Below are 25,523 nucleotides of genomic sequence, written 5' to 3'. Positions count from 1 at the left end.
ACGTGTTACCCGGTCATACAATAGCATACAAATTGGAAGACATAACTTATCATACATCTTGGAGGACGTATAGTATTGCACATCTTTATTTGAGACCAGGTTGCTTGTTGCACCATAACAAAGGAGAATTAACATTGGCATTTAGGGGAACGAATGACAAAAGGTTAGGTGGATTTGGTTACGTTTAAAATCAGGGTTAGCTAAAATGCAATAGTTGTCCCTGACGTTTCTAAAACATGCAACCTTTGGCTTGCTAGTCTGTCGCGGGTTACGCCCACCCATCCTCTTTGACCAACCTCCCTACTTTAGTTTGTGTCAAGTAACTAAACCATTAGTAGGTATCATACATCTTGGAGGTGCTCAGAAATACATTTAGTACATTTCGTATTGCTCTGAGGCCAGGCTGAACTGTCATGTACATAACAGTATACAATCTATAGTTCTACTTCTCAAACATTCAATATTTTCTATTACGATGCATTAACATTGGCAGAGTACAGACAAAATAAAAAAACCCAGTCTGGTCAATCCAACGACGCACTCTACTCTCTCATTCAAATTGTAGCGTGCAGAGTTGAATGGCATGAGAGACCGGGCCCCACCACAAGCCATGGCCAGGTAGAGGAAGTCTGTCAAATGTGGCAGAAAACAAAAAGTTGGCATATAAAATAAACCTTATTTTGTATCTGTCATCCCAACATGACAAGGATGAACACTGGCAAAAGCCTCAGTGACTGTTCAAACACTGATCTTTAAGAAAGAAGGTATCATGTCAGAGTGCAGAGAGGCCAGTAGCCATCTTGGAAATAGTCACAGCATCATCGCCCCTCATCATCCCAGATATGTATTCTTTGTGTAAGTGTTCCTTTCTGCTGATGAAGCGAAGGAAATTTGACCGTAGTGGAGAAGCGGATGGCTTATTAAAACACAAAAACCCAATACAGCAATACCGACCCGGTGTGTCAATCATATCTTGTGATTTTCAATGTCTTGTCTCCACCCTCTGGCTGGCCAGTGCCATCATCGACTCCTGCTGCCTGTGTGGTGGTTCCCCTCTGCAGCAGTGTGGTGATCTCCTTGGCCCCTGCAGAGCTACAACATGGCTATGCTCTCTGGGGTGCAGTTGAGATGGGTGGATGTGCTGCTTCCTCCAGGGGACTTTAGGCCCTTGGCTCCCATGCCCAGCGACATGGCCCCGGCCGTGCCGCCCATCATGACCCCCGAGTGGTGGTGGGTCTGCTGCAGGCCGACCATCATGGTGTCGTTGGTGACCGTGCCAAACTCGTAGGTGAAGGTGCCATAGAAGACAAGGATGTCCACGGTGAAGACCCACTCGCAGATGGCTGCTGCGTGCTGGAGAACAAAGCTCTCGTGGATGAAGAAGATACCACCTGGGGAAAGAGTTAAGGAGACGCAACAGCCCCATCGATGGAGGAAGAAAGGCCACATCAATAAACCCAAATGGGACACATCACCCGCAGAGGGGAGGGGACACCTCACACCAAATCGTAAATTGTATGCAGCAGACAACTCTTTTTGGTCTCTAGTATGGGGGATTGGAATATCTCTTGGTTACAGGGACATTTTGCCACCCAAAAACTCTAACGTCCAAAAGTGAACACTGGGACAATACATTTCAACATCTGAATGTGGGGAATGATGAGATGGAATATGGAAAATTAATGTCTACCATTAAAAAGGTACAAAAGTGATATGTATATCACTGTGTATATCAGGTTTACATCGTTTACATTGTGTCGGAAAGGATGAAAATAATATTTTTGTTAAGATAACTAAAGTCACATTCCTTTCTAACGAGATCATAGTTTTTGATGATGATTTGGCCCATAACTAGCCACGCCCAAGGGAGTGTGTTAGTATGACGGAAATGCTCCTCTTTACCAAAGTGTATAAAAGATTGAGATAAGAATAACATACCAGACTAGGACTCAAGCTGCAGCTAGGTCTCGACCCTGAAAATCAACACGAGTTGAAGACAACGAAGTAGCCTCTAACAATCAATGTTACGGTTGAGTAGCTGTTCTAAGTACTGTATCTAAGAAAGTGAATTTAAGTAGGACCATCCGGTTATTCTCTTCAAATCATCGCCGACTACACTGCTCTCATCACATCTCTGGGGATCATCGACACGGCTGATTAGCTGTACTCAGAAGACCACTCTTCCAGAACGAGTGAAAGTAAACAGACAACTAAGGAGAAGGACATTGTGACCTCTTGTGGACAATTACAGCCTTACACTTACGAACTAAGGAGAAGACCCAATCGAACCCTTTTCACAAAGACCTGGGTCCAACAGAGACAAAACGAAGGAAGACCTTCAACACGTAAATACATGCATTACTTCTTACCCAAAACGGGTGGCAGTTCAGGGCAAGGTATTAGGATTACTGTGAGCGTAGTTCCCAAATAAATCCAAGTGTTGTCTCTCCTTAACTCTCCATCTTTTTTAACAAGTGTCATATTGTGTTAGTCTGCTAGGGATCCATTTTCATCGTATTAAGTTTCTAATCAATAACCTATACCGTGTGTGTATATCCTGTGTTATCATTTAGTTAGTAAGTAATCAAATCAATGTGTGTGGTACGGAATGATCACCAAGACTCGGGTTTGTGCAGTTTCAAGACGTCTGCGACGTTCAGAATGAGACTAATATGAAGTAATGATTAATAACTGTTATCGAAAAACAGAAATTGAGTTTCAGTCGGGAGATGATAACGCTATAAACAACTTCCTCCGTGGTGCTCCAAATTCATAACGAGTTAATAGTTACATGATCAATTTAATATTGGGTAACAATTAAAACGTTGTTATTTGTCGAATCAACTGTCATCCCATTAATTAAAGTCATGACAGTATGCAGTGCACTACTTTTGTCCAGAGCCCCATTCATCACAGACCGGAACTAGACGACCGTTTACGCGGTTTCACAGACTAGCCATTGCAAGGTTTCAATAGAGAAGAGAAATTACACATTAACTGTGCTTGATTTAAATTAAATGACGCTATGGAGACATGATCAGTCACCTTTTATTAAATGGTGTAATCCATCATGACCAATATCTAATAACCTACCCCCACCCCTCCACCAATCCCAGCGAGTCAGGAAGGATACTAAGGACAAGTGAGACCAGGGCTCCTGCGGCCAGCGCTACGCGGACGTGTGCCATCCAGTAGTCAAGGGCGGTGATGGCCATCCGGTAGGTGAGAACACACTGCAAGCACACGAAGAGCAGACCCGCAGGGAATGCCACACCCGCGCCAACGTAGTGCAGAGACTTGGCATGGTCAACCTGCTCAGGGAGGGGGGGTAAACAGGTTAATCAATTTTTAAAATTGAGATTGAAAACATACATTTTAATACACAAGTGAAGCTGCTCCGAATACCCAAATTCCATTGACTGTCCCCCTGAACCCGCCCACAAGACAAACTCAAAAACGTCACTCACAACAAAAAGGGAGCTAACAAAGAAAATCCCTTTAACAACCAAAACAGAAAGGGATTCAAAAGGGGTTCTGAAAGGCACCCATGTGGGTGCACACTGAAAGTTGGCAAAGCCACTAGTAAGGGGTTATAAAAACAATAGACACCCACCATGGATGCCCACTAGGTTTGCCTCCAAAAAGAAAAACTAAACAAAACAGGATAGGGAGTAAAAAGAATATGGAGCAAAAAAACAAAAAAAAACAGGAGAAACACCAAAACTCAGGCCTCGTTCAAAATCACATCTCAGTTTACATGAAGTGTAGCTCTCACCAACATCTCTCAAGCCTGCCTGGAGCACAGGGCCAGCCACTACACTTACCTAGATGGCATAGCAGTCAGACGTCCTTTGTCCTCGTCTTGTCCCGTGTATATATATTTACATCTTTCTTCGCATATCTTTTATATATTTTCTTTTCCAAAAACACTCCTGCAACCAGTCTCACCAATAAAAAAATAAAAATATTATTCACCTCAAATCTGAAATCCACAATAGAAGCTAGCCAGTTTACTGACTAACGGTTTGTGGTCATCAGCTATCCTTTAACTCGTAAAGCTATCGCCAGTTTTGTACAACGCGACTCAGACCAGAACATACCGGACCTATTTTTCTCTCCATATCCCCGGATTTCAACCGCAAGTTCTGGACATTTACACATGGATCTTGCAGCTAGCTAGCTGCTATCCGTGTGACTATTGGCTTACGTCGATCCCGGAGCAAACATCAATTATTCCGGAGCTAGCCAGCTGAAGAGTTCCATCAGCCACTCCTGGGCTACAATCACCTATCCAGACCCGTTTTACTGTGGACGCGGAGCCCCACCGGGCCTTCACGACTGGAATACCGACGTTATCTGCCCGAGGGAGTTATCCAACTGGCCCCTCCATCGCGACGTTACCTGAACGCCCATCTGCGGCCCGCTAATCATTAGCCGTCTTATCGGCTGCTATCTGAATAGGTCTATCGGACTATTTTTCTTGGATCACTATAACTATATCACCAACTGGATTGATCCCCTCTTCCACACGGAACCCCACTAATCTACCGCCGGAAACGCATGATGTGGCTAAAAACAGACCTCCATCCTATGCTAGCTTGCTAAAGATGGCCCGGCTAGCTGTCTGAAACGCCGTGAACCCAATCAACCTCACTACTCAACGGACCCTTATGATTACTCGACTAAGCATGCCTCTCCTTAATGTCAATATGCCTTGTCCATTGCTGTTCTGGTTAGTGTTTATTGGCTTATTTCACTGTAGAGCCGCTAGCGCTGCTCATTACACCTTATCCAACCTTTCAGTTCCACCACCCACACATGCGATGACATCTCCTGGTTTCAATTATGTTTCTAGAGACAATATCTCTCATCACTCAATACCTAGGTTTCCCTCCACTGTATTCACATCCTACCATACCTTTGTCTGTACATTACACCTTGAAGCTATTTTATCGCCCCCAGAAACCTCCTTTTACTCTGTTCCGGATGTTCTAGACGACCAATTCTCATTGCTTTTAGCCGTACCCTTATCCTACTCCTACTCTGTTCCTCTGGTGATGTAGAGGTGAATCCAGGCCCTGCAGTGCCTAGCTCCACTCCTATTCCCCAGGCGCTCTCTTTTGATGTTAACATTAGAAGCCTCCTCCCTAAGTTTTTTTATTAACTGCTTTAGCACACTCTGCCAACCCAGAAGCCAAGGTAGTTTTTTTCAAGCAGAAATTTGCTTCCTGCAACACAAACTCAAAAAAGTTCTGGGACACTGTAAAGTCCATGGAGAATAAGAACACCTCCTCCCAGCTGCCCACTGCACTGAGGATAGAAAACACTGTCACCACCGATTAAATCCATTATAATTGAGAATTTCAATAAGCATTTTTCTACGGCTGGCCATGCTTTCCATCTGGCTACCCCTACCCCGGTCAACAGCACTGCACTCCCCACAGCAACTCGCCCAAGCCTTCCCCATTTCTCCCAAATCCAACCAGCTGTTGTTCTGAAAGAGCTGCAAAATCTGGACCCCTACAAATCAGCCGGGCTAGACAATCTGGACCCTTTCTCTCTAAAATATTATCTGCAGAAATTGTTGCAACCCCTATTACTTGCCTGTTCAACCTCTTTCGTGTCATCTGAAATTCCCAAAGATTGGAAAGCAGCTGCGGTCATCCCCCCCTTCAAAGGGGGGGACACTCTTGACCCAAACTACTACAGACCTATATCTATCCTACCCTGCCTTTCCAAGGTCTTCGAAAGCCAAGTCAACAGATTACCGACCATTTCGAATCCAACCATACCAGCCACGCTCAAGGTCCTGAACGATATCTTAACCACCACAATACTGTGCAGCCGTATTCATTGACCTGGCCAAGGCTTTCGACTCTGGCAATCACCACATCCTCATCGTCAGACTCGATAGCCTTGGTTTCTCAAATGATTGCCTCGCCTGGTTCACCAACTACTTCTCTGATGGAGTTCAGTGTGTCAAATCGGAGGGCCTGTTGTCCGGGCCTCTGGCAGTCTATGGGGTTGCCACAGGGCTCAATTCTTGGACCGACTCTCCTCTGTAAACATCAATGATGTGGCTCTTGCTGCTGGTGAGTCTGTGATCCACCACTACGCAGACGACACCATTCTGTATACTTCTGGCCCTTCTTTGGACACTTAACAACCCTTGAGATGAGCTTCAATGCCATACATCTCTCCTTCCATGGCCTCCAATTGCTCTTAAATACAAGTAAAATTAAATGCATGCTCTTCAACCGATCGCTGCCTGCGCCTGCACACCCGTCCAACATCACTACTCTGGACGGTTCTGACTTAGGTATTTGTAGTTGTCCACATATTCTAGGTGCCTGGTTAGCCTGTAAACTCCCCTTCCAGACTCACATCAAACATCTCCAATCCAAAGTTAAACCTAGAATTGAGTTCCTATTTCACAACAAAGCATCCTTCACTCATGCTGCCAAACATACCCTTGTAAAGCAGACTATCCTACCGATCCTCAGCGATGTCATTTACAAAATAGCCTCCAATACCCTACTCAATAAATTTGATGCAGTCTACCACAGTGCCATCCGTTTTGTCACCAAAGCCCCATGTACTACCCACCACTGCGACCTGTACTCTCTCGTTTGCTGGCCCTCGCTTCATACTCGTCGCCAAACCCACTGGCTCCAGGTCATCTACAAGACCCTGCTAGGTAAAGTCCCCCCTAATCTCAGCTCGTTGGTCACCATAGCAGCACCCACTTGTAGCACGCGCTCCAGCAGGTAAATCTCTCTGGTCACCCCCAAAATCAATTCTTCCTTTGGCCGCCTCTCCTTCCAGTTCTCTGCTGCCAATGACTGGAACAAACTACAAAAATCTCTGAAACTGGAAACACTTATCTCCCTCACTAGCTTTAAGCAACAGCTGTCAGAGCAGCTCACAGATTACTGCACCTGTACATAGCCCATCTATAATTTAGCCCAAACAACTACCTCTCCCCCTACTGTATTTATTTAGCTCCTTTGCATCTCTACCTTGCACATTCTTCTACTGCAAATCTACCGTTCCAGTGTTTTACTTGCTATATTGTATTTACTTCGCCACCATGGCCTTTTTTTTCTTCTCTTTGCCTTTACCTCCCTTATCTCACCTCATTTGCTCACATTGTATATAGACTTACTTTTCTACTGTATGTTTGTTTTACTCCATGTGTAACTCTGTTGTTGTATGTGTCGAATTGCTTTGCTTTATCTTGGCCAGGTCGCAATTGTAAATGAGAAGGTGAAATAAAACAAACTCCTAAATAGCACCTGGGCCAACACAGGTGAAACACCTTCCCACTAATGGGATAGCAACCAGCACAGGTGTAACATACGGACTGATGAGGTGACACCATGTGCTAACCAGCTATACGTGCTAAAGTCCAACCGTAAAACATAAAAACAAAGCCTGTAACACCCACTTCTACCTACCCACACCGCTTGTTTTTAACCAATAGACAAATATTAGACAAAACAGGGAATCAGAAGGAGAATATAGCCACCACTTGATAATTGACAAAACTTTAAGTTGCTCTGGATAAGAGTGTCTGCTGAAAAATGGTGGGGTTTAATTGACATCAAGTCATTGGGATAATACAGTCACAACTGGAGAGGGACTGGTAGCAGAGTTATGGAATCAAGATGTACTGTATGTCTAGAGAAGAATTGACGTGAATCACCTGGAAGTTTCCCACCATGACCAGTCCTACAGCATTGGTGCAGCCAGACAACAGGGCATTGGTGTTAATCCAGCAACCGTGGCTGTGCTCAATCACCTGGGCATAGCGCAGAAGGCACACCATCACCACTGGGGGGGAGAGCAAGAGAGATGGGATGAAGAGGAGCACAGACAAAGGCAGCAGAGTGAGTGGTGATAAATAAGACAGAACAGGAAGTAATGGAGAAGGGTCATGGATGATAAGGGGGGGGCGGGGCAGGAAGTAATGGAGAAGGGTCATGGATGATAAGGGGGGGGGGGGGGGGGGGGGGCAATAATGGAGGAAAGGCCACATGCATTATAGATTAAAGACCAGAGCCCATTTCAAGCCCTTCTGCACATACTGCTGACTAGTGGCATACACCGACTGCTGACTAGTGGCATACACCGATTTGCTATGTAAATTCATCTAGACAGGCAGACTAGATCAGTTAGGCCTATATAGGAAATTATTTTAAATATTTGGTTTTGATAAAAAGTTGACATACCTGTGGATTCAGCACCCATTTCCTGTGTCATGGTGATAATGACTACAGTACTAAAAAGGAGATTATGTGAGGTGATATAATCTCCTTTGGAGGAAGAAAAAAAAAATGATAGCATGTATAGGTATTTAATCACCACCTTCAGATCATTATCACCATGACACAGCAAAAGTATTATCTGTACTGTTGCACAAACAACCAACCTCTCGAATGAGCCAATGATCATATTTGGCCGATATTTCTACTGAGATAATGTTTTTATTATGCCCACCCAGCAGACTGTCGACCAATCGTGTTTATGGTTGTCATGCTGCGGCACGCGGTTGCTAAGCTAATCATCATGCAATCACTTCTCAAATTCAGTGTATATGTCAAAAACATGCCTATTTTCCTTGAAAGTACGTAATGTCACGATTCTAAAGCTATATGATACTACAGATGGCAAGTCATTTTTTCTAGATCAGCTTTAATATTGATGTAAACTATAAATCTATCTGCAATGTAATTGTCTGCATAATTTAAAATCCCCCATACACAGTACCAGTTTGGACACTCTCATTCAAGGGTTTCTCTTTATTTTTTACATTGTAGAATAATAGTGAAGATGCCAAAGATATGACACCCATATTGAAAGTGTTATACAAATCAAAATATTTTATATTTGAGATTCTTCAAAGTAGTCCCCCCCTATGCCCCTAGCTTTGCACACTCTTGGCATTCTCTCAACCAGCTTCATGAGGTAGTCACCTGGAATGCATTTGAATTAACAGGTGTGCCTTGTAAAAATTAATTTGTGGAATTGCTTTCCTTCTTAATATGTGTTTGAGCCAATCAGTTGTGCTGTGACAAGGTAGGGGTGATATACAGAAGATTTACCAAATAGGGCTAAGACCAAGTTCATATTATGGCAAGAACAGCTCAAATAAGCAAAGAGAAGAAACGACAGTCCATCATTACTTCAAGACATGAAGGTCCGTCAATTCGAAAATTAAGAACTTTGATAGTTTCTTCAAGTGCAGTAGCAAAAACCCTCAAGCGCCATGATGAAACTGGCTCTCATGAAGAACATTGCAGGAGAGGAGTTACCTCTGCTGCAGAGGATAAGTTCATTCGAGTTACCAGCCTCAGAAATTGCAGCCCAAATGAATGCTTCACAGAGCTCAAGTAACAGACACATCTCAACATCAACTGTTCAGAGGAGACTGCGTGAATCAGGCCTTCATGGTCAAATTGCTGCAAAGAAACCACTACTAAAGGACACCAATAAGAAGAGACTACTTGGGCCAAGAAACATGAGCAATGGACATTAGACTGGTGGAAATCTGTCCTTTGGTCTGATGAGTCCAAATGAAATTTTTGGTTCCAACAGCCGTGTCTTTGAAACGCAGAGTAGGTGAATGGATGATCTCCGCCTGTGTGGTTCCCACCGTGAAGCATGGAGGTTTTATGGTGTGGGGATGCTTTGCTAGTGACACTATCAGTGATTTATTTAGATTTCAAGTCACACTTAACCAGCATGGCTACCACAGCATTCTGCAGCGATACGCCATCCTATCTGGTTTGAGCTTAGTGGGACTCTGTTTTTCAACAGGACAATGACACAACACACCTCCAGGTTGTGTAAAGGCTATTTGACCAAGAAGGAGAGTGATGGCGTGCTGCATCAGATAACCTAGCCTCAACAAAATCACCCAACCGAAATGAGATGTTTTGGGATGAGTTGGACCACAGCGTGAAGGAAAAGCAGCCAACAAGTGCTCAGCATATGTAGGAACCCTTCAAGACAGTTGGAAAAGCATTCCAGGTGAAGCTGGTTGAGAGAAAGCCAAGTGCAAAGCTGTCATCAAGGCAAAGGGTGGCTATTTTGAAGAATATATATTTATTTGTTTAGCACTTTTTTGGTTATTACCTGATTTCATCTGTTATTTCATAGATCATAGAAATGTACTATTATTCTACAATGCAGAAAATAGTAAAAAGAGAAAAACCCTTGAATGAGTAGGTGTCCCAAATTTTGACTGGTACTGTATATACACTTTTTTTTGTATAATTTTCTCCTAACCCTACCATCCCTCCCCTAATTGGAGTAAACTAATGGACAACAACACTTAAGATTCTACATACATTTTACGGCCAATGCATTTTACAAGTCATTTTGTTTTTAATCTCATCCTTCAGCTACCCTCAAATCTCATCTCTGAAGACCATCCAGATGGCAAGTTAATTATCTCACATCTGAGAAAAGATTGGTAATGTTGTACTTCTTGTTGCCGAAATTCTTGCTAATGTTGGGTTTTTGAGCTAGCGCCCATTGACATAGCATGGGCAAAGTTTTCCCCATCCTCAAAAGTATATCTGCCGTTCTGAATGTTAGACTCCACTCTGAGGCACATCAATCCGCAGGTTGAACATGGTGAGATTGTAGACGCCTTAACTGATAGCGGTAAAGTCACACAAACTGCACTAACTAGCTACGTTACAGGCTGATAATGTCTTTGGTTTTATTGCGTGAATCTACGTTAGCTAGCTAGCTACCTACCTAGCCAGCCAGCCCATAGAGCAACCATTGCATTGTGGATTTGTAGTAGACTTGAGCTGTTACAGATTATCACAACGATTTTACTACCAACCTTATTATAACGGCAAAATGAAACATTTGTTTGCCCCCCCCAAAAAAAGTGTTATTTAACACTGTAAATTAAAGGAATGAGTGGCTTTGACCTCCAATACGTCACTGATGAGTGATACAAAGGGCACAGCTTATTGTCAGTGTGAGTGATGACAGAAGAGGGCTGCATCCCAAATGACAACCTATTAATCCCTACATAGGTCACTGTTCAAAAGTAGTGCACTATGGGCCCAGGTCAAAAATAGTACTCTAAATCGTGAATAGTTTGCCATTTGGGATGGAGAAGAGGCTCTTCTTACCCATGAAGCCTCCGACGTTCCCGATCAGACTGAACAGACAGCTCTCAGGGGGGAAGGAGCCACATTTACTGTACGAGACACAAGAGGGAGGAAACAACATGTCACTCAAAACGCATAAGGAATCCACTCACAAGTTGACTAGGCCTATATTATGACCATGATTCAAATGTTAGGAAAAGGCATGCATGACAAGGTTGTTACTATTTCACCATTTCTCTTCTGGTACGGTTACAAGACTGTAGATGAACGTATTATTAGAGAGCGAGGAAGAGCGAGACCCTAATTGACAAACAAAAGCAGTCTTCTCATTCTTGGTTGATTTAAAAAAAAAAAGCTTTGGACTCAATTTGGCATGAGGGTCTGCTACACAAATTGATGGAAACCAGTGTTGGGGTGAAAACATGGCATTATAACATCCATGTACACAAACAAGTGTGCAGTTAAAATTGGCAATAAACACACATCTTTCTTCAGGGCCAGGGGGTGAGACAGGGATGTAGCTTGAGCCCCACCCTCTAACACTGAGTGTACAAAACATTAGGAACACCTACCTAACATTGAGTTGCACCCCTTTTGCCTCAGAACAGCCTCAATTCATCGGGGCATGGAATACAAGGTGTCGAAAGTGTTCCATAGGGATACTGGCCCATGTTGACTAGAGGTTGACCGATTAATCAGAATGGCTGATTAATTAGGGCCGATTTCAAGTTCATAACAAATCGGAAATCTGTGAATTTTGGACACTGATTTTGCCAGTTTTTTTTCAGCTCTTCCATTGTACTTCAAGCATTGCGCGGTTTATGACTTCAAGCCTATCAACTCCCGAGATTAGGCTGGTGTAACCGTTGTGAAATGGCTAGCTAGTTAGTGGGGTGTGCGCTAATAGTGTTTCAAAAGTCACTCGCTCCGAGACTTGGAGTGGTTGTTCCCCTTGCTCTGCATGGGTAACGCTGCTTCGAGGGTGGCTGTTGTCGATGTGTTCCTGGTTCGAGCCCAGGTAAGAGCGAGGAGAGGGACGGAAGCTATACTGTTACACTGGCAATACTAAAGTGCCTATAAGAACATCCAATAGTCAAAGGTATATGAAATACAAATGGTATAGAGAGAAATAGTCCTATAATAACAACTACAACCTAAAACTTCTTACCTGGGATTATTCAAGACTCATGTGGCACATACACTTTTACTTTCTTCTCCAACACTTTGTTTTTGCATTATTTAAACCAAATTGAACATGTTTCATTATTTATTTGAGGCCAAATTGATTTTATTGTATGTATTATATTAAGTTAAAATAAGTGTTCATTCAGTATTGTTGAAATTGTCATTACCCCAAAAAAGTTTAAAAAAAAAAAAACATTTTTTTAATCGGAATCGGCTTTATTTGGTCCTCCAATAATCGGTATCGGCGTTGAAAAATCATAATCGGTCGACCTCTAGTTGACTCCATTGCTTCCTACAGTTTTGTCAAGTTTCCTGTGTGTCCTTTGGGTGGTGGAACATTCTTGATACACATGGGAAACTATTGAGCGTGAAAAAAAAACAGCAGCGTTGCAGTTCTTGACACAAACCGGTACACTTCGCACCTGCTACTATACCTCATTCAAAAAGGAACTTAAATCTTTTGTCTTGCCCATTCACCATCTAAATGGCGCACATACACAACCCATGTCTCAATGCTTAAAAATCTTTATTTAACCCATCTCCTCCCATTCATCTACACCAGAGGCTCCTCACAGGAAAAAGGGGAGGACCATCCTCCTCAGTGAATTTCTGAAACATTTTAGTGATTTATTTTTAACTAAATATATAGTCACGTCACTAAATAATTCATAAAAAATAAATAAAAAAAAACACTTTTGCAATGTACGTCTTCGTAACCTCAACAGCACTCTGTAGAGTAGCACCATGGTGTAGCCGGAGGATAGCTAGTTTCCATCCTCTGGGTACCTTGACTTACAGTTGAAGTCGGAGGTTTACATACACCTTAGCCAAATACATTTAAACTTTCACAATTCCTGACATTTAATCCTAGTCAAAATTCCCCGTCTTAGGTCAGTTAGAGTCACCATTTTATTTTAAGAATGTGAAATGTCAGTATAATAGTTGAGAGATTTATTTCAGCTTGTACTTCTTTCATCATATTCCCAGTGGGTCAGAAATTTACATACACAATTAGTGTTTGGTAGCATTGCCTTTAAATTGTTGAACTTGGGTCAAATGTGTCAAGTAGCCTTCCACAAGCTTCCCACAATAAGTTGGGTGAATTTTGGCCCATTCCTCCTGACAGAGCTGGTGTAACAGTCAGGTTTGTAGGCCTCCTTGCTCCCACACGCTTTTTCAGTTCTGCCCACAAATTTTCTATGGGATTGAAGTCAGGGCTTTGTGATGGCCACTCCAATACCTTGACAATGTTGTCCTTAAGCCATTTTGCCACAACTTTGGAAGTATGCTTGGGGTCATTGTCCATTTGGAAGACCCATTGGCGACAAAGCTTTAACTTCCTGACTGATGTCTTGAGATGTTGCTTCAATATATCCACATCATTTTCATTCTTTGTGATGCCATCTATTTTGTGAAGTGCACCAGTCCCTCCTGCAGCAAAGCACCCCCACAACATGATGCTGCCACTTCCATGCTTCATGGTTGGGATGGTGTTCTTCAGCTTGCAAGCCTCCCCCTTTTTCCTCCAAACATAACAATGGTCATTATGGCCAAACAGTTCTATTTTTGTTTCATCAGACCAAAGGACATTTCTCCAAAAAGTACAATCTTTGTCCCCATGTAGAGCTGCAAACCGTAGTCGGTCTTTTTTTATGGCTGTTTTGGAGCAGTGGCTTCTTCCTTGCTGAGAGGCCTTTCAGGTTATGTCGATATAGGACTCGTTTTACTGTGGATATAGATACTTTTGTACCTGTTTCCTTCAGCATCTTCACAAGTTTCTTTGCTGTTGTTCTGGGATTGATTTGCACTTTTCACACCAAAGTACGTTCATCACTAGGAGACAGAACGCGTCGCCTTCCTGAGCGGTATGACGGCTACGTGGTCTCATGGTGTTTATACTTGCGTACTATTGTTTGTACAGATGAATGTGGTACCTTCAGGCGTTTGGAAACTGCTCCCAAGGAAGAACCAGACTTGGAGGTCTACAATTTTTTTCTGAGGTCTTGCCTGATTTCATTTTCCCATGATGTCAAGCAAAGAGGCACTGAGTTTGAAGGTAGATCTTGAAATACATCCACAGGTACACATTCAGTTGACTCAAATGATGTCAATTAGGCTATCAGAATCTTCTAAAGCCATGACATCATTTTCTGGAATTTTACAAGCTGTTTATAGACAGTCAATTTAAGTGTATGTACAATTCTGACCCACTGGAATTGTGTTACAGTGAATTAGAAGTGAAATAATCTGTCTGTAAACAATTGTTGGAAAAAAAATGACTTGTGTCATTCGCAGTAGACGTCCTAACTGACTTGCAAAAACTATAGTTTGTTAACAAGAAATTTGTGGAGTAGTTGAAAAACAAGTGTTAATAACCCCAACCTAAGTATGTAAACTTCCGACTTCAATTGTAAATACAAAATCTAGGAGGCTCATGGTTTTCACTCCCTTCCACATCAATTATGACAACTTGAACCTATCAGAGATCTTATAGCATGAAATGACGTCCACCCAAATCAAATGATCAGAGAATGAATGTAGTACTGAGTCTGAGTCTAAGCTGAAGCTATCTAGCACTGCAATGCATGTTGACTCAAAGACAAAAGTTGAACAAAATAACAAAACTGGAATAAACATATCTGAATTTGTCCAATAGAAACTCTAGTTTGCAAATGTTGGACTAATGATCACACCCTAGATCAGCTAGATGCAGGCAAGAGTGTGCAAGGCGGTATTGAAAGTGTCACTTTGATTACTCAAATCTCTCTCAACCAGTGCACAGACAAACTTTTATTGCTATGTTGTAGCAACCTCTTGATGGGTATAGGGAAAATGCGAGTATCATGTAGTAGTGTAACAGTATAACTTTAGACCGTACCCGGGCGCAAACCAGGGACCCTCTGCACACGTCAACAACAGTCACCCACGAAGCCGCGACCCTTGCAGAGCAAGAGGAACCACTACTTCAAGGTCTCAGAGAAAGTGACGTCACCAATTGAAACACTATTTAGAGCGCACCACCGCTGACTAGCTATCAGTTTCACATCCGTTACACTAGCCTAAACCTATCGATGTCATATTGAGCTCGGTGAATGGAATATGAATGAGTCATCCAATATGCTGTAATATAAATTAAGCATTAATACCTTATTTACATAAGTATTCAGACCCTTTGCTAGGAGACTTGAAATTGAGCTCTGGTGCATCCTGTTCACATTGATCATCCTTGAGATGTTTCGAGAACTTGCGGTAATAGAGTCCACCTGTGGTAAATTCAATTGATTGGACATGATTTGGATAGGCACACACCTGTCTATATAAAAAGGTCCCACAATTGACAATGCATGTCAGAACAAAAACCAAGCCGTGAGGTCAAAGGAATTGTCCATAGCGCTAAGAGACAGGATTGTTTGAGGCACAGATCTGGGGAAGGGTACCACAAGGTCCCCAAGAATACAGTGGCCTACATCATTAAATGGATAAGTTTGAAACCAGCAAGACTCTCCCTAGAGCTGGCCACTCAGCCAAACTGAGCAATCAGGGGAGAAAGGCCTTGGGGAGGTGACCAAGTACCCGATGGTCACTCTGACAGAGCTCCACAGTTCCTCTATAGAGAGGGGAGAACCTTCCAGAAGTACAACCATCTCTGTAGCACTCCACCAGTCAGGATTTTATGGTAGAGCAGCCAGACTGAAGCCACTCCTCAGTAAAAGGCACATGACAGCCCCCTTTGGAGTTTGCCAAAAGGAACCTAAAGACCATGAGGAACCTCAGACCATGAGAACCTAGATTCACTTGTCTGATGAAACCAAGATTAAACTCTTTGGCCTGAATGCCAAACGTCACATCTGGAGGAAACCTGACACCATCCCTACGGTGAAGCATGGTGATGGCAGCATCATGCCGTGGGGATGTTTTTCAGCGGCAGGGACTGGGAGACCAGTCAGGATCGAGGGAAAGTACAGAGATCCTTGATGAAAACCTGCTCCAAAGTGCTCAGGACCTCTGCCCCAGTCTAAGGTTCACCTTTCAACAGGACAATGACCCAAAGCACACAGCCAAGACAATGCAGGAGTGGCTTCAGGACAAGTCTCTGAATGTCCTTGAGTGGCCCAGACAGAACATCTCTGACGAGACCTGAAAACAGTTGTGCAGTGACACTCCCATCCAACCTGACAGAGGTTGAGCGGACCTGCAGAGAAGAATGGGAGAAACTCCAAATACAAGTGTGCCAAGCTTGTAGTGTCATACCCAAGAAAACTCGAGGCTGTAATCGCTGCCAAAGGTGCTTCAAAGTACTGAGTAAAGAGTCTGAATACTTATGTATTAAATCAAAAATATCACATATCTTAGAACCAGTTTTTGCTTCTTCATTATGGGGTAGTGTGTGTAGATTGAGAGGGGAAACGATTTAATCCATTTTAGAATAAGACTAACGTAACAAAATGGGTCTAAATACTTACCGAATGCACTGTATATCAATGAATTGTCGAGAACACTAGAACAGTCTGCAGCCTTACCCTACTGGACCTGGAAATCAAATGTCTGTTTGCAGAATATCTGGTGTGTCGGTCCCTAACCAAGCAGGGCCTACAACAGCACCTAAGCCTCTGCACAGATTCTGGCCCTGACAGTAAATCTCAGGAAGACAAAAATAATGGTGTACAGTAGCCAGGACAACAATTTTCAGTGGTATTGTTAACAAGCACACCCACATAAAGACAATGAAAAACCCGTTCAGCCCCCGGTTTGACCGTGATCTTGCAGAGTTACTCCACCTCAAGAATTGCATTTAGCGAAAGGCTTGGCATACGCATACTCAGGCTGACTGGCTATCGTTCAGGGAAATGAGTAATAAGTGCACTCAGGCTATACGGAAGGCCAAAGTTGGTGACTTAAAGGAGAAGTTCTCTCTGTGGGTCTAACCCCAATAAGTTCTGGTAAACGGTTAAAAACCAGGAGAATAAGCCATGCTCCTCACAGCTGCCCATGTCCCTTAACGTAGATGTGGTTGTTACTAACAAAGAAGCACATGGCTGAGCTCTTTAATAATCACCACGTCATTAAGTCAGGATTCATATTTGACTCAGCCATGCTTCCTTGCCCGTCCAACATTTCCTCATCTCCCACCCCTTCTAATTCGACTACACCCGATGCTTCTCCCTCTTTTTCCCCTGCCCCGCTACAAAGTTTCTCCCTGCAGACGGTCACTGAGTCCGAAGAGCTAAAGGAGCTCCTTTAACTTGACCCCCCCCAAAAAACATCTGGGTCAGATGGTTTAGACCCTTCTTTAAGGTTGCTGCCCCTATCATCACTAAGACTCTCTCCCCTTTCTGGGGAGGTTCCCATTGCTTGGAAGGCAGCCATGGTTCATCCTATATTTAAAAAGGGGGGAGATCAAGCTGATCCTAACTGTTATAGGCTTATTTCTATTTTGCCCTGTTTATCTGACTGGCTTTCTTGATGTCTATAGTTCTCTCTGGTATGCAATCTAGTTTCCGCTCAGGTTATGGATGTGTCACTGCAACCTTAAAAGGTCCTCAATGATGTCACCATTGCCCTTGATTCTAAGTAATGTTGTGCTGCTATTTTTATTGACTTGGCCAAAGCTTTTGATGTCTCTGAGGGGTCTTTGGCCTGGTTTGCTAACTACTGCTCTCAAAGAGTGCAGTGCATAAAGTCAGAACATCTGCTGTCTCAGCCACTGCCTGTCACCAAGGGTGTACCCCAAGGCTCAATCCTAGGCCCCACGCTCTTCTCAATTTACATCAACAACATAGCTCAGGCAGTAGGAAGCTCTCTCATCCATTTATATGCAGATGATACAGTCATACTCAGCTGGCCCCTCCCCGGATTGTGTTAAACGCTTTACGACAAAGCTTTTAGCGTCCAACAAGCTTTCTCTGCCCTTAACACATCCAAAATATAGGTAATGTGGTTTGGTAAGAACAATGTCCCTCTTCCCACAGGTGTTATTACTACCTCTAAGGGTTTAGAGCTTGAGATCGTCAACTCATACAAGTACTTGGGAGAATGGCGAGATGGTACACTGTCCTTCTCGCAGCACATATTAAAGCTGCAGGCTAAAGTTAAATCTAGACTTGGTTTCCTCTATCATAACTGCTTCTCTTTCACCCCACCTGTCAAACTAACCCTGATAAAGATGACCATCCTACCCATACTAGAATACAAAGACGTAATGTATAGATCGGCTAGATGATCTTTACCTTTAGGCCATCTGATTTGCCACCAATGCTCCTTATAGGACACATCACTGCACTCTATATGCCCTCTATGGTTGTGAGGTCTGTGGTCCACTCACCAACCAATAATTCACAAAATGGCACCAACATCCAATTGAGACTACATGCAGAATTCTGCAAAAATAGAATGTGTACAACACAAACAATGTATACAGAGCAGAATTAGGACCTCACCCACTAGTTAACAAAATCCAGAAAATATATCTTAAATTCTACAACCATCTAAAACGGAAGCGATGCTCACACATCCTATGACAAAGCCATCACCTACAGAGAGATGAACCTAGAGAAGAGTCCCCTCAGCCAGCTGGTTCTGGGGCTCTGTTTAAAAACACAGACCTCACAAAGCTCCAGGACAACACAATTAGACCCAACCGAATTATAAGAATGCAAAAAGAAAACTATGACATACTGGAAATAACCAAAAAAAGAGCTAACTAATGCTATTTGGTTGTAAAACAGAATACACAGTACCTGACAACTGACTGACAAAATAGAAATATTGATTATGTACAGACTCAAGTGAGCATAGCCTTGATATTGAGAGAAGCCGCCATTGCCCGTCTTCTCTACAGCGCCAGGTCTGCCTCTGTGCCCACAAAATGAGGTGGACACTGAGCTGCACTTCCTAACCTCCTACCAAATGCATGACCACATTAGAGATACATACAGTGGGGCAAAAAAGTATTTAGTCAGCCACCAATTGTGCAAGTTCTCCCACTTAAAAAGATGAGAGAGGCCTGTAATTTTCATCATAGGTACACTTCAACTATGACAGACAAAATTAGAAAAAAAAATCCAGAAAATCACATTGTAGGATTTTCTATTTATTTATTTGCAAATTATGGTGGAAAATAAGTATTTGGTCACCTACAAACAAGCAAGATTTCTGGCTCTCACAGACCTGTAACATCTTCTTTAAGAGGCTCCTCTGTCCTTTACTTGTTACCTGTATTAATGGCACCTGCTTGTACTTATCATCAGTATAAAAGACACCTGTCCACAACCTCAAACAGTCACACTCCAAACTCCACTATGGCCAAGACCAAAGAGCTGTCAAAGGACACCAGAAACAAAATTGTAGACCTGCACCAGGCTGGGAAGACTGAATCTGCAATAGGTAAGCAGCTTGGTTTGAAGAAATCAACTGTGGGAGCAATTATTAGGAAATGGAAGACATACAAGATCACTGATAATCTCCCTTGATCTGGGGATCCACGCAAGATCTCACCCAGTGGGGTCAAAATGATCACAAAAACAGTGAGCAAAAATCCCAGAACCACACAGGGGGACCTAGTGAATGACCTGCAGAGAGCTGGGGCCAAAGTAACAAAGCATACCATCAGTAACACACTACGCCGCCAGGGACTCAAATCCTGCAGTGCCAGACGTGTCCCCCTGCTTAAGTCAGTACATGTCCAGGCCCGTCTGAAGTTTGCTAGAGAGCATTTGGATGATCCAGAAGAATATTGGGAGAATGTCATATGGTCAGATCAAACCAAAATAGAACTTTTTGGTAAAAACTCAACTCGTCGTGTTTGGAGGACAAAGAATGCTGAGTTGCATCCAAAGAACACCATACCTACTGTGAAGCATGGGGGTAGAAACATCATGCTTTGGGGCTGTTTTTCTGCAAAGGGACCAGGACGACTGATCCGTGTAAAGGAAAGAATGAATGGGGCCATGTATCGTGAGATTTTGAGTGAAAACCTCCTTCCATCAGCAAGGGCATTGAAGATGAAACGTGGCTGGGTCTTTCAGCATGACATTGATCCCAAACACACCGCCCGGGCAACGAAGGAGTGGCTTCGTAAGAAGCATTTCAAGGTCCTGGAGTGGCCTAGCCAGTCTCCAGATCTAAACCCCATAGAAAATCTTTGGAGGGAGTTGAAAGTCCGTGTTGCCCAGCAACAGCCCCAAAACATCACTGCTCTAGAGGAGATCTGCATGGAGGAATGGGCCAAAATACCAGCAACAGTGTGTGAAAACCTTGTGAAGACTTACAGAAAACGTTTGATCGCTGTCATTGCCAACAAAGGGTATATAACAAAGTATTGAGATAAATAAGTATTTGGTCAATAACAAACTTTTCCACCATAATTTGTAAATAAATTCATTAAAAATCCTACAATGTGATTTTCTGGATTTTTTTTTCTCTCATTTGTGTCTGTCATAGTTGAAGTGTACCTATGATGAAAATTACAGGCCTCTCATCTTTTTAAGTGGGAGAACTTGCACAATTGGTGGCTGACTAAATACTTTTTTGCCCCACTGTATTTCCCACAGACTCACAAAGAAATTGAAAACATTGATCAACTCCCATACCGGTTACATGATGAACAAACCAGCTCCGTGCGTGTGCAGGTTGAGTTTGTCTATCCCCACCAGGCGCAATCAGGACACGCAGGTTGAAATTTCAAAATTAACTCTGAACCAACTATATTAATTTGGGGTCAAAAAACACATTAAACATTCATGGACATTTAGCTAGCTAGCTTGCTGTTGCTAGCTAATTTGTCCTGGGATAAAAATATTGGCTAGTTATTTTACCTGAAATGTACAGTCTTTTCTGGATCGTTGTAGAATATCGGCCTATTTTGAGTCACAACATCGTGTGTTTATACTCTGACAATGAATCCACAGATTAAAAGGGGAAACCTAGTTAGTTTAGGTTGGCAACCAACTTTAAGATGCACTACTGCAACCAACCGGAATGGAGTGTGGACCTCGTTCATCGTTCAATCACCCACATGTATATGCTCCTAAAAACCAATGAGGAGATAAGAGATGCAGGACTTGCAGTGCATCAAGTGTCTATTTTAGCGCCTAGCCAAGCTAACACTCATTGATGCGCACATGCAGTTTTGATGAAATGATTGAACACATGTACATTATTTTGCAATGCTCACACACAAAACGCAGCAGGTGTGGTCAGCATGAAAGGTGAGAGAGAGCAAGCGAACAAAGGAATGTGAGACCTGATGAGGGGGATGTCCTGTATGGTGCAGCACGTCTTAGGGAAGCCTGGCCTGGCCATCTCCTCTGTACATGTCACATTGTAGGACCTGCACACAAGACACACCATTTTGGGAGGGAATTAGCCCTTTGTTCAGTCAAGCAGATGATATACTGTAGTATCAAGTCAATGTAGGCTATAAATCCAAAGACAAAACTAGGTCTTCCTTCACTGAAGGGTCACTCACCAGTTCTCCACAGGACAAACGTGATGATTCATCACAGCCATGGCGTAGCTGTGAGGGAAAACAAACACATCAATGACTTAAAATCACGACATTATGGACTGGATTCCTGGACATATATTAAGCCTAGTCCTGGACTAAAAATGTAGATTCTCCATTAAGCATACTTTTTTAAATCCAGAACTGGGCTTAATCGGTGTCCAAGAAACTAGATATCAATGTTTCTCTGTCAATCACTTTGTAGTACACCCTTAGTAAGGAAAACAAATGTAACTGGAGCCTAGTATTTGAGAACTCACACTATCCATATTCCTGTGATGGAGAAGGCAGAGAGGCTGACAGGCAAGACGATCCAGGCAGTCATTGGACTGGCAGTGTGCTGTCTTTGTTCAAAGCATGAGGGAGAGGAGGGCTTCAGGCTGGACAAGGCAGACAATGAGGGGACAAGGTGGGGACACTAACAGGCAGGGAGGACAGACATGGGGGGGCATGAAAGGAAGACAGGGGGATGGCACACTGCTTGTGTTATGCCGCTCGATGCCTGCAGCTGTCTTTACCACAGAGCAGGGAGTGAGAGAGTTGAACAAAAGGCCAAATGTGAGGCGAGAAGAAAAGAGGGGCAGGGGAGAAAGAACAATTAGGCATAGTATTTGTAGTTTATTTTTCAGTAGGGTGACTTCACTTTCTTTAGTTGCCTGAAAAAAATGTCAGACATCAGGAATTCTAAAATCAGGTATCCTAGGTCTAGGAAAATCACACCACAATAACATTTAAAAGTTTATTAATTTAGCAGACACTTATTCAGAGCGACTTACAGGAGCATTTAAGGTTAAGTGCCTTGCTCAAGAACACAGATTTTTCACCTATTCGGCTCAGGGATTCGAACCAGCGATCTTTCAATTACTGGCCCAACACTGTCAAAATCACCCTTTGTCAGTATAACCTACAGAAGAAAACAAAATCTGATTGTCATTGCTATACTAAAATTAGTGTGTTGACTGACATTTTGCAGTTTTGGCCTGTACAGTTTCAAACTTCGCTCAGACTCACAGGGATTAGAATGAACTAAGAATGATCACACCGTAACTAAAAACAAGCTCTTGGTTTTCCATGATCACATTAGAAAACAGACTTAGACTTAGGTTAAAGGGGTAGTTTAGTTCTCAAGTAGTACTGAAATACAGTATATTTTATACAATGTGGGGGGCAGTAGAGATACTGAGAGCTCAGCTCAGTGACAAATGAGAGAGGCCATTGTTTCCTGATACATTTACACAGGGAAGAGATAATGGAGAGGTTCATGACAGAATATTTCCTGTCTAGGCTTGATCAATTTCCCCATTTAGCTGGATATCTCTTCTCAAGTCTCACAATTATCAACCCCCACTGTTACTGAAGCATCGGACTTGGCTAGGGCAGGGGTCCCTCTCTATCGTGCTAGGCTAATTCATTTGAGGTCCAACTGCAGCAAGCAACAATTGGGTTTTCTAGCTGACTGAAGTTGAAATTGAGTGGCTATGATCCATTGTTGCACTGTGGCTGGCATGGATGATCAGATAATCATTGTCAGAACACCGGCTGTTAGCCAGCTATCAAGCCAACCTTAGCTAACCACTAGCTAGCTAGCTAATTAAAGCTAGTCTCAAATGATTGGCAGTACACCCTGCAAGTGTGACAGGTAAACTAGCCACCTACAGTAGGATCAAATGCATTACCTAGTTACCAACAGTAGTTAATGCATTTGATCCTATTAACGTTAAATCGTTCCTCCTAGTTAGCTAACGACATAGCATATTGTTTCGCTAACCAACGTCAGTCCATACGCAAACGAACGTAAGCTAACTAGTCAACACTGCTACTAGCTAACAAGTTAAAGCCGGGGTTGTGTACCGGTAACGCTGGGTAAAGTGTGTTCACTGACAGACAGCTGGTTCATGCTGGCTAAATAATTATTATCCCCTTTCTCCAAAGCAAGTAGCTAGCTGGCGGACTGGACAATTGAGCAAAAGAGAGGGGTTAGTTTTGACCCCGCATACAAGTTAAACGTCCACAACAGTAGCACATATAATGAAAACCACTATGTACATACCCCAGATCCCGCTATTCCCACCACGAACCTCAACATTGGTTTCCCTTTAAAACGGGCCCCTCCACTCAATCGTGCGTGCCACTCTTCTGCCTCTTCTTCTTCTGTGGGTTTTATGGCAGACTACTACCTAAAAAGTTGTATTGCCGCCACCAACTGGACGGGTTGAAACCAAAACAAGGTAAAAAAAAGAAGATCCATATGTGATTGTGAAACTAACTTAATTCACCAAAAATAAAAAATAGTACATTGACAAAACAAAACTCCCACTTCTTCCTTCTTTCAATTCTCCATATCTACCTTCTCAGGCTCGAGGACCTGAGGGTGGTACAGTTTGTGACAATATTCCATATAAAAGAGAAAACCCTTCAGCCCCAGTAACCACTCCGCCACTTCCACAATAATTTCTATCTTCCTGGTTCTCCTCTCCACCTTGGCAGAGACATTTATCACTCTAGCTATAAAGGTCAAAAGTCCACCTTCCTAACCATTAAAATGTCAGGATCCTGCAGCCTGCAGTGAAGGCCTATCAAATCAAATCAAACCCATTTTTATTGTTCAAATACACATGGTTAGCATATGTTATTGCGAGTGTAGCGAAATGCTTATGCTTCTAGATCCGACAGTGTAGCAGTATCTAACAGGTCAAATCTAACAATTCCACAACAAACCTAATATCTAACAAATTCCCCAACAAAACCTAATACACACAATCTAGTAAAGGAATGGGATAAGAATATATAAGTATAAAATATATGGATGAGCAGTGACAGAGCGGCTAAGATGCACTAGATAGTAAATAATAGATAGTGAAGGATGCAGTATACATTAAATACATATGAGATGAGTAATGCAAGATATGTAAACATTCTTAGTGGCATTATTAAAGTGACTAGTGTACCATTTATGGCTGTTTAAAAATCTGATGACCTTGAGATAGAATCTGTTTTTCAATCTCTCTGTCCCAGCTTTGATGCACCTGTACTGACCTCGCCTTCTGGATGGAAGCGGGGTGAACAGGCAGTGGCTCGGGTGGTTATTGTCCTTGGTGATCTTTTTGGCCTTCCTGTGACATCAGGTGTTGTAGGTGTCCTGGAGGGCAGGTAGTTTGCCCCTGGTGATGCATTGTGCAGATTGCACCATCCTCTAGAGAGCCTTGCGGTTGTGGGTGGTGCAATTGCCGTACCAGGCGATGGGTGATACAGCCCAACAGGATGTGCTCAATTGTGAACCTGTAAAAGTTAGTGAAGGTTTTCGGTGACAAGCCACATTTTTTCAGCCTCCTGAGGTTGAAGAGGCGCTGTTGCGCCTTCTTCACCACACTGTCTGTGTGCGTGGACCATTTCAGTTTGTCTGTGATATAAACACAGACTAACTTAAAATCCAACACCATGGACTTTTCAAGTGCACCATTCAAACCCTCAACCCTTTTAACAGCTGCTCTGGATAGCCCTGACTTTGGCCACCTCATTCTCTTTCACCCTTGTGGGACATTCGAAAGAAGTGGCTTCATGGTTCCCACCACAATTACAACATGTCCCATTTATCACTTTTATAACACATGTGATCTTTTCCACAACTTGGACATCTCGGCTTCTCCCTTCTGAAAACACTTGAAACATTTATCTTGGGATAAATGCTCTTACTCTGTAGT

General features: G+C 42.9%; 1 protein-coding gene across 4 annotated transcripts; it reads right to left on the bottom strand.

Annotated features, from left to right (window-relative positions):
- Window positions 1-70: 70 nt before the first annotated feature.
- LOC139389618 (transmembrane protein 150A-like) lies at window positions 71-23,975 on the bottom strand. Of its 4 annotated transcripts, none has more exons than XM_071136470.1 (8): window positions 23,873-23,975; window positions 22,083-22,334; window positions 21,787-21,834; window positions 21,562-21,648; window positions 11,157-11,224; window positions 7,706-7,833; window positions 3,134-3,311; window positions 71-1,391 (listed from the first exon to the last, which is right to left on the bottom strand). In XM_071136470.1, the coding sequence occupies exons 2-8, from the start codon at window positions 22,145-22,147 to the stop codon at window positions 1,093-1,095; spliced, it is 873 nt and encodes a 290-aa protein (XP_070992571.1). In that variant the 5' UTR covers window positions 22,148-22,334; window positions 23,873-23,975; the 3' UTR covers window positions 71-1,092. The 4 variants fall into 4 exon arrangements, with proteins under 4 accessions (XP_070992571.1, XP_070992574.1, XP_070992572.1 ...); XM_071136473.1 differs by having other exon boundaries at window positions 22,083-22,330; XM_071136471.1 differs by having other exon boundaries at window positions 23,901-23,975.
- Window positions 23,976-25,523: the final 1,548 nt, after the last annotated feature.

Source organism: Oncorhynchus clarkii, chromosome 30 (genome assembly GCF_045791955.1).
Source record: "Oncorhynchus clarkii lewisi isolate Uvic-CL-2024 chromosome 30, UVic_Ocla_1.0, whole genome shotgun sequence".
Lineage (NCBI taxonomy): Eukaryota > Metazoa > Chordata > Actinopteri > Salmoniformes > Salmonidae > Oncorhynchus > Oncorhynchus clarkii.
The sequence above is the reverse complement of the archived record's forward strand: the minus strand, read 5'-3'. Positions and strand labels throughout refer to the sequence as shown.

What these genes read in the sequence shown, in the direction of transcription:
- LOC139389618 (XM_071136470.1), bottom strand. Translation starts at nt 22,147, where the DNA reads ATGACTGCCTGGATCGTCTTGCCTGTCAGCCTCTCTGCCTTCTCCATC. An exon ending in ATCACAGGAATATGGATAGT is followed by an intron (nt 21,835 to 22,082) that starts GTGAGTTCTCAA and finishes TTTCCCTCACAG; the next exon opens with CTACGCCATGGCTGTGATGA. An exon ending in CAGGACATCCCCCTCATCAG is followed by an intron (nt 11,225 to 21,561) that starts GTCTCACATTCC and finishes TGTCTCGTACAG; the next exon opens with TAAATGTGGCTCCTTCCCCC.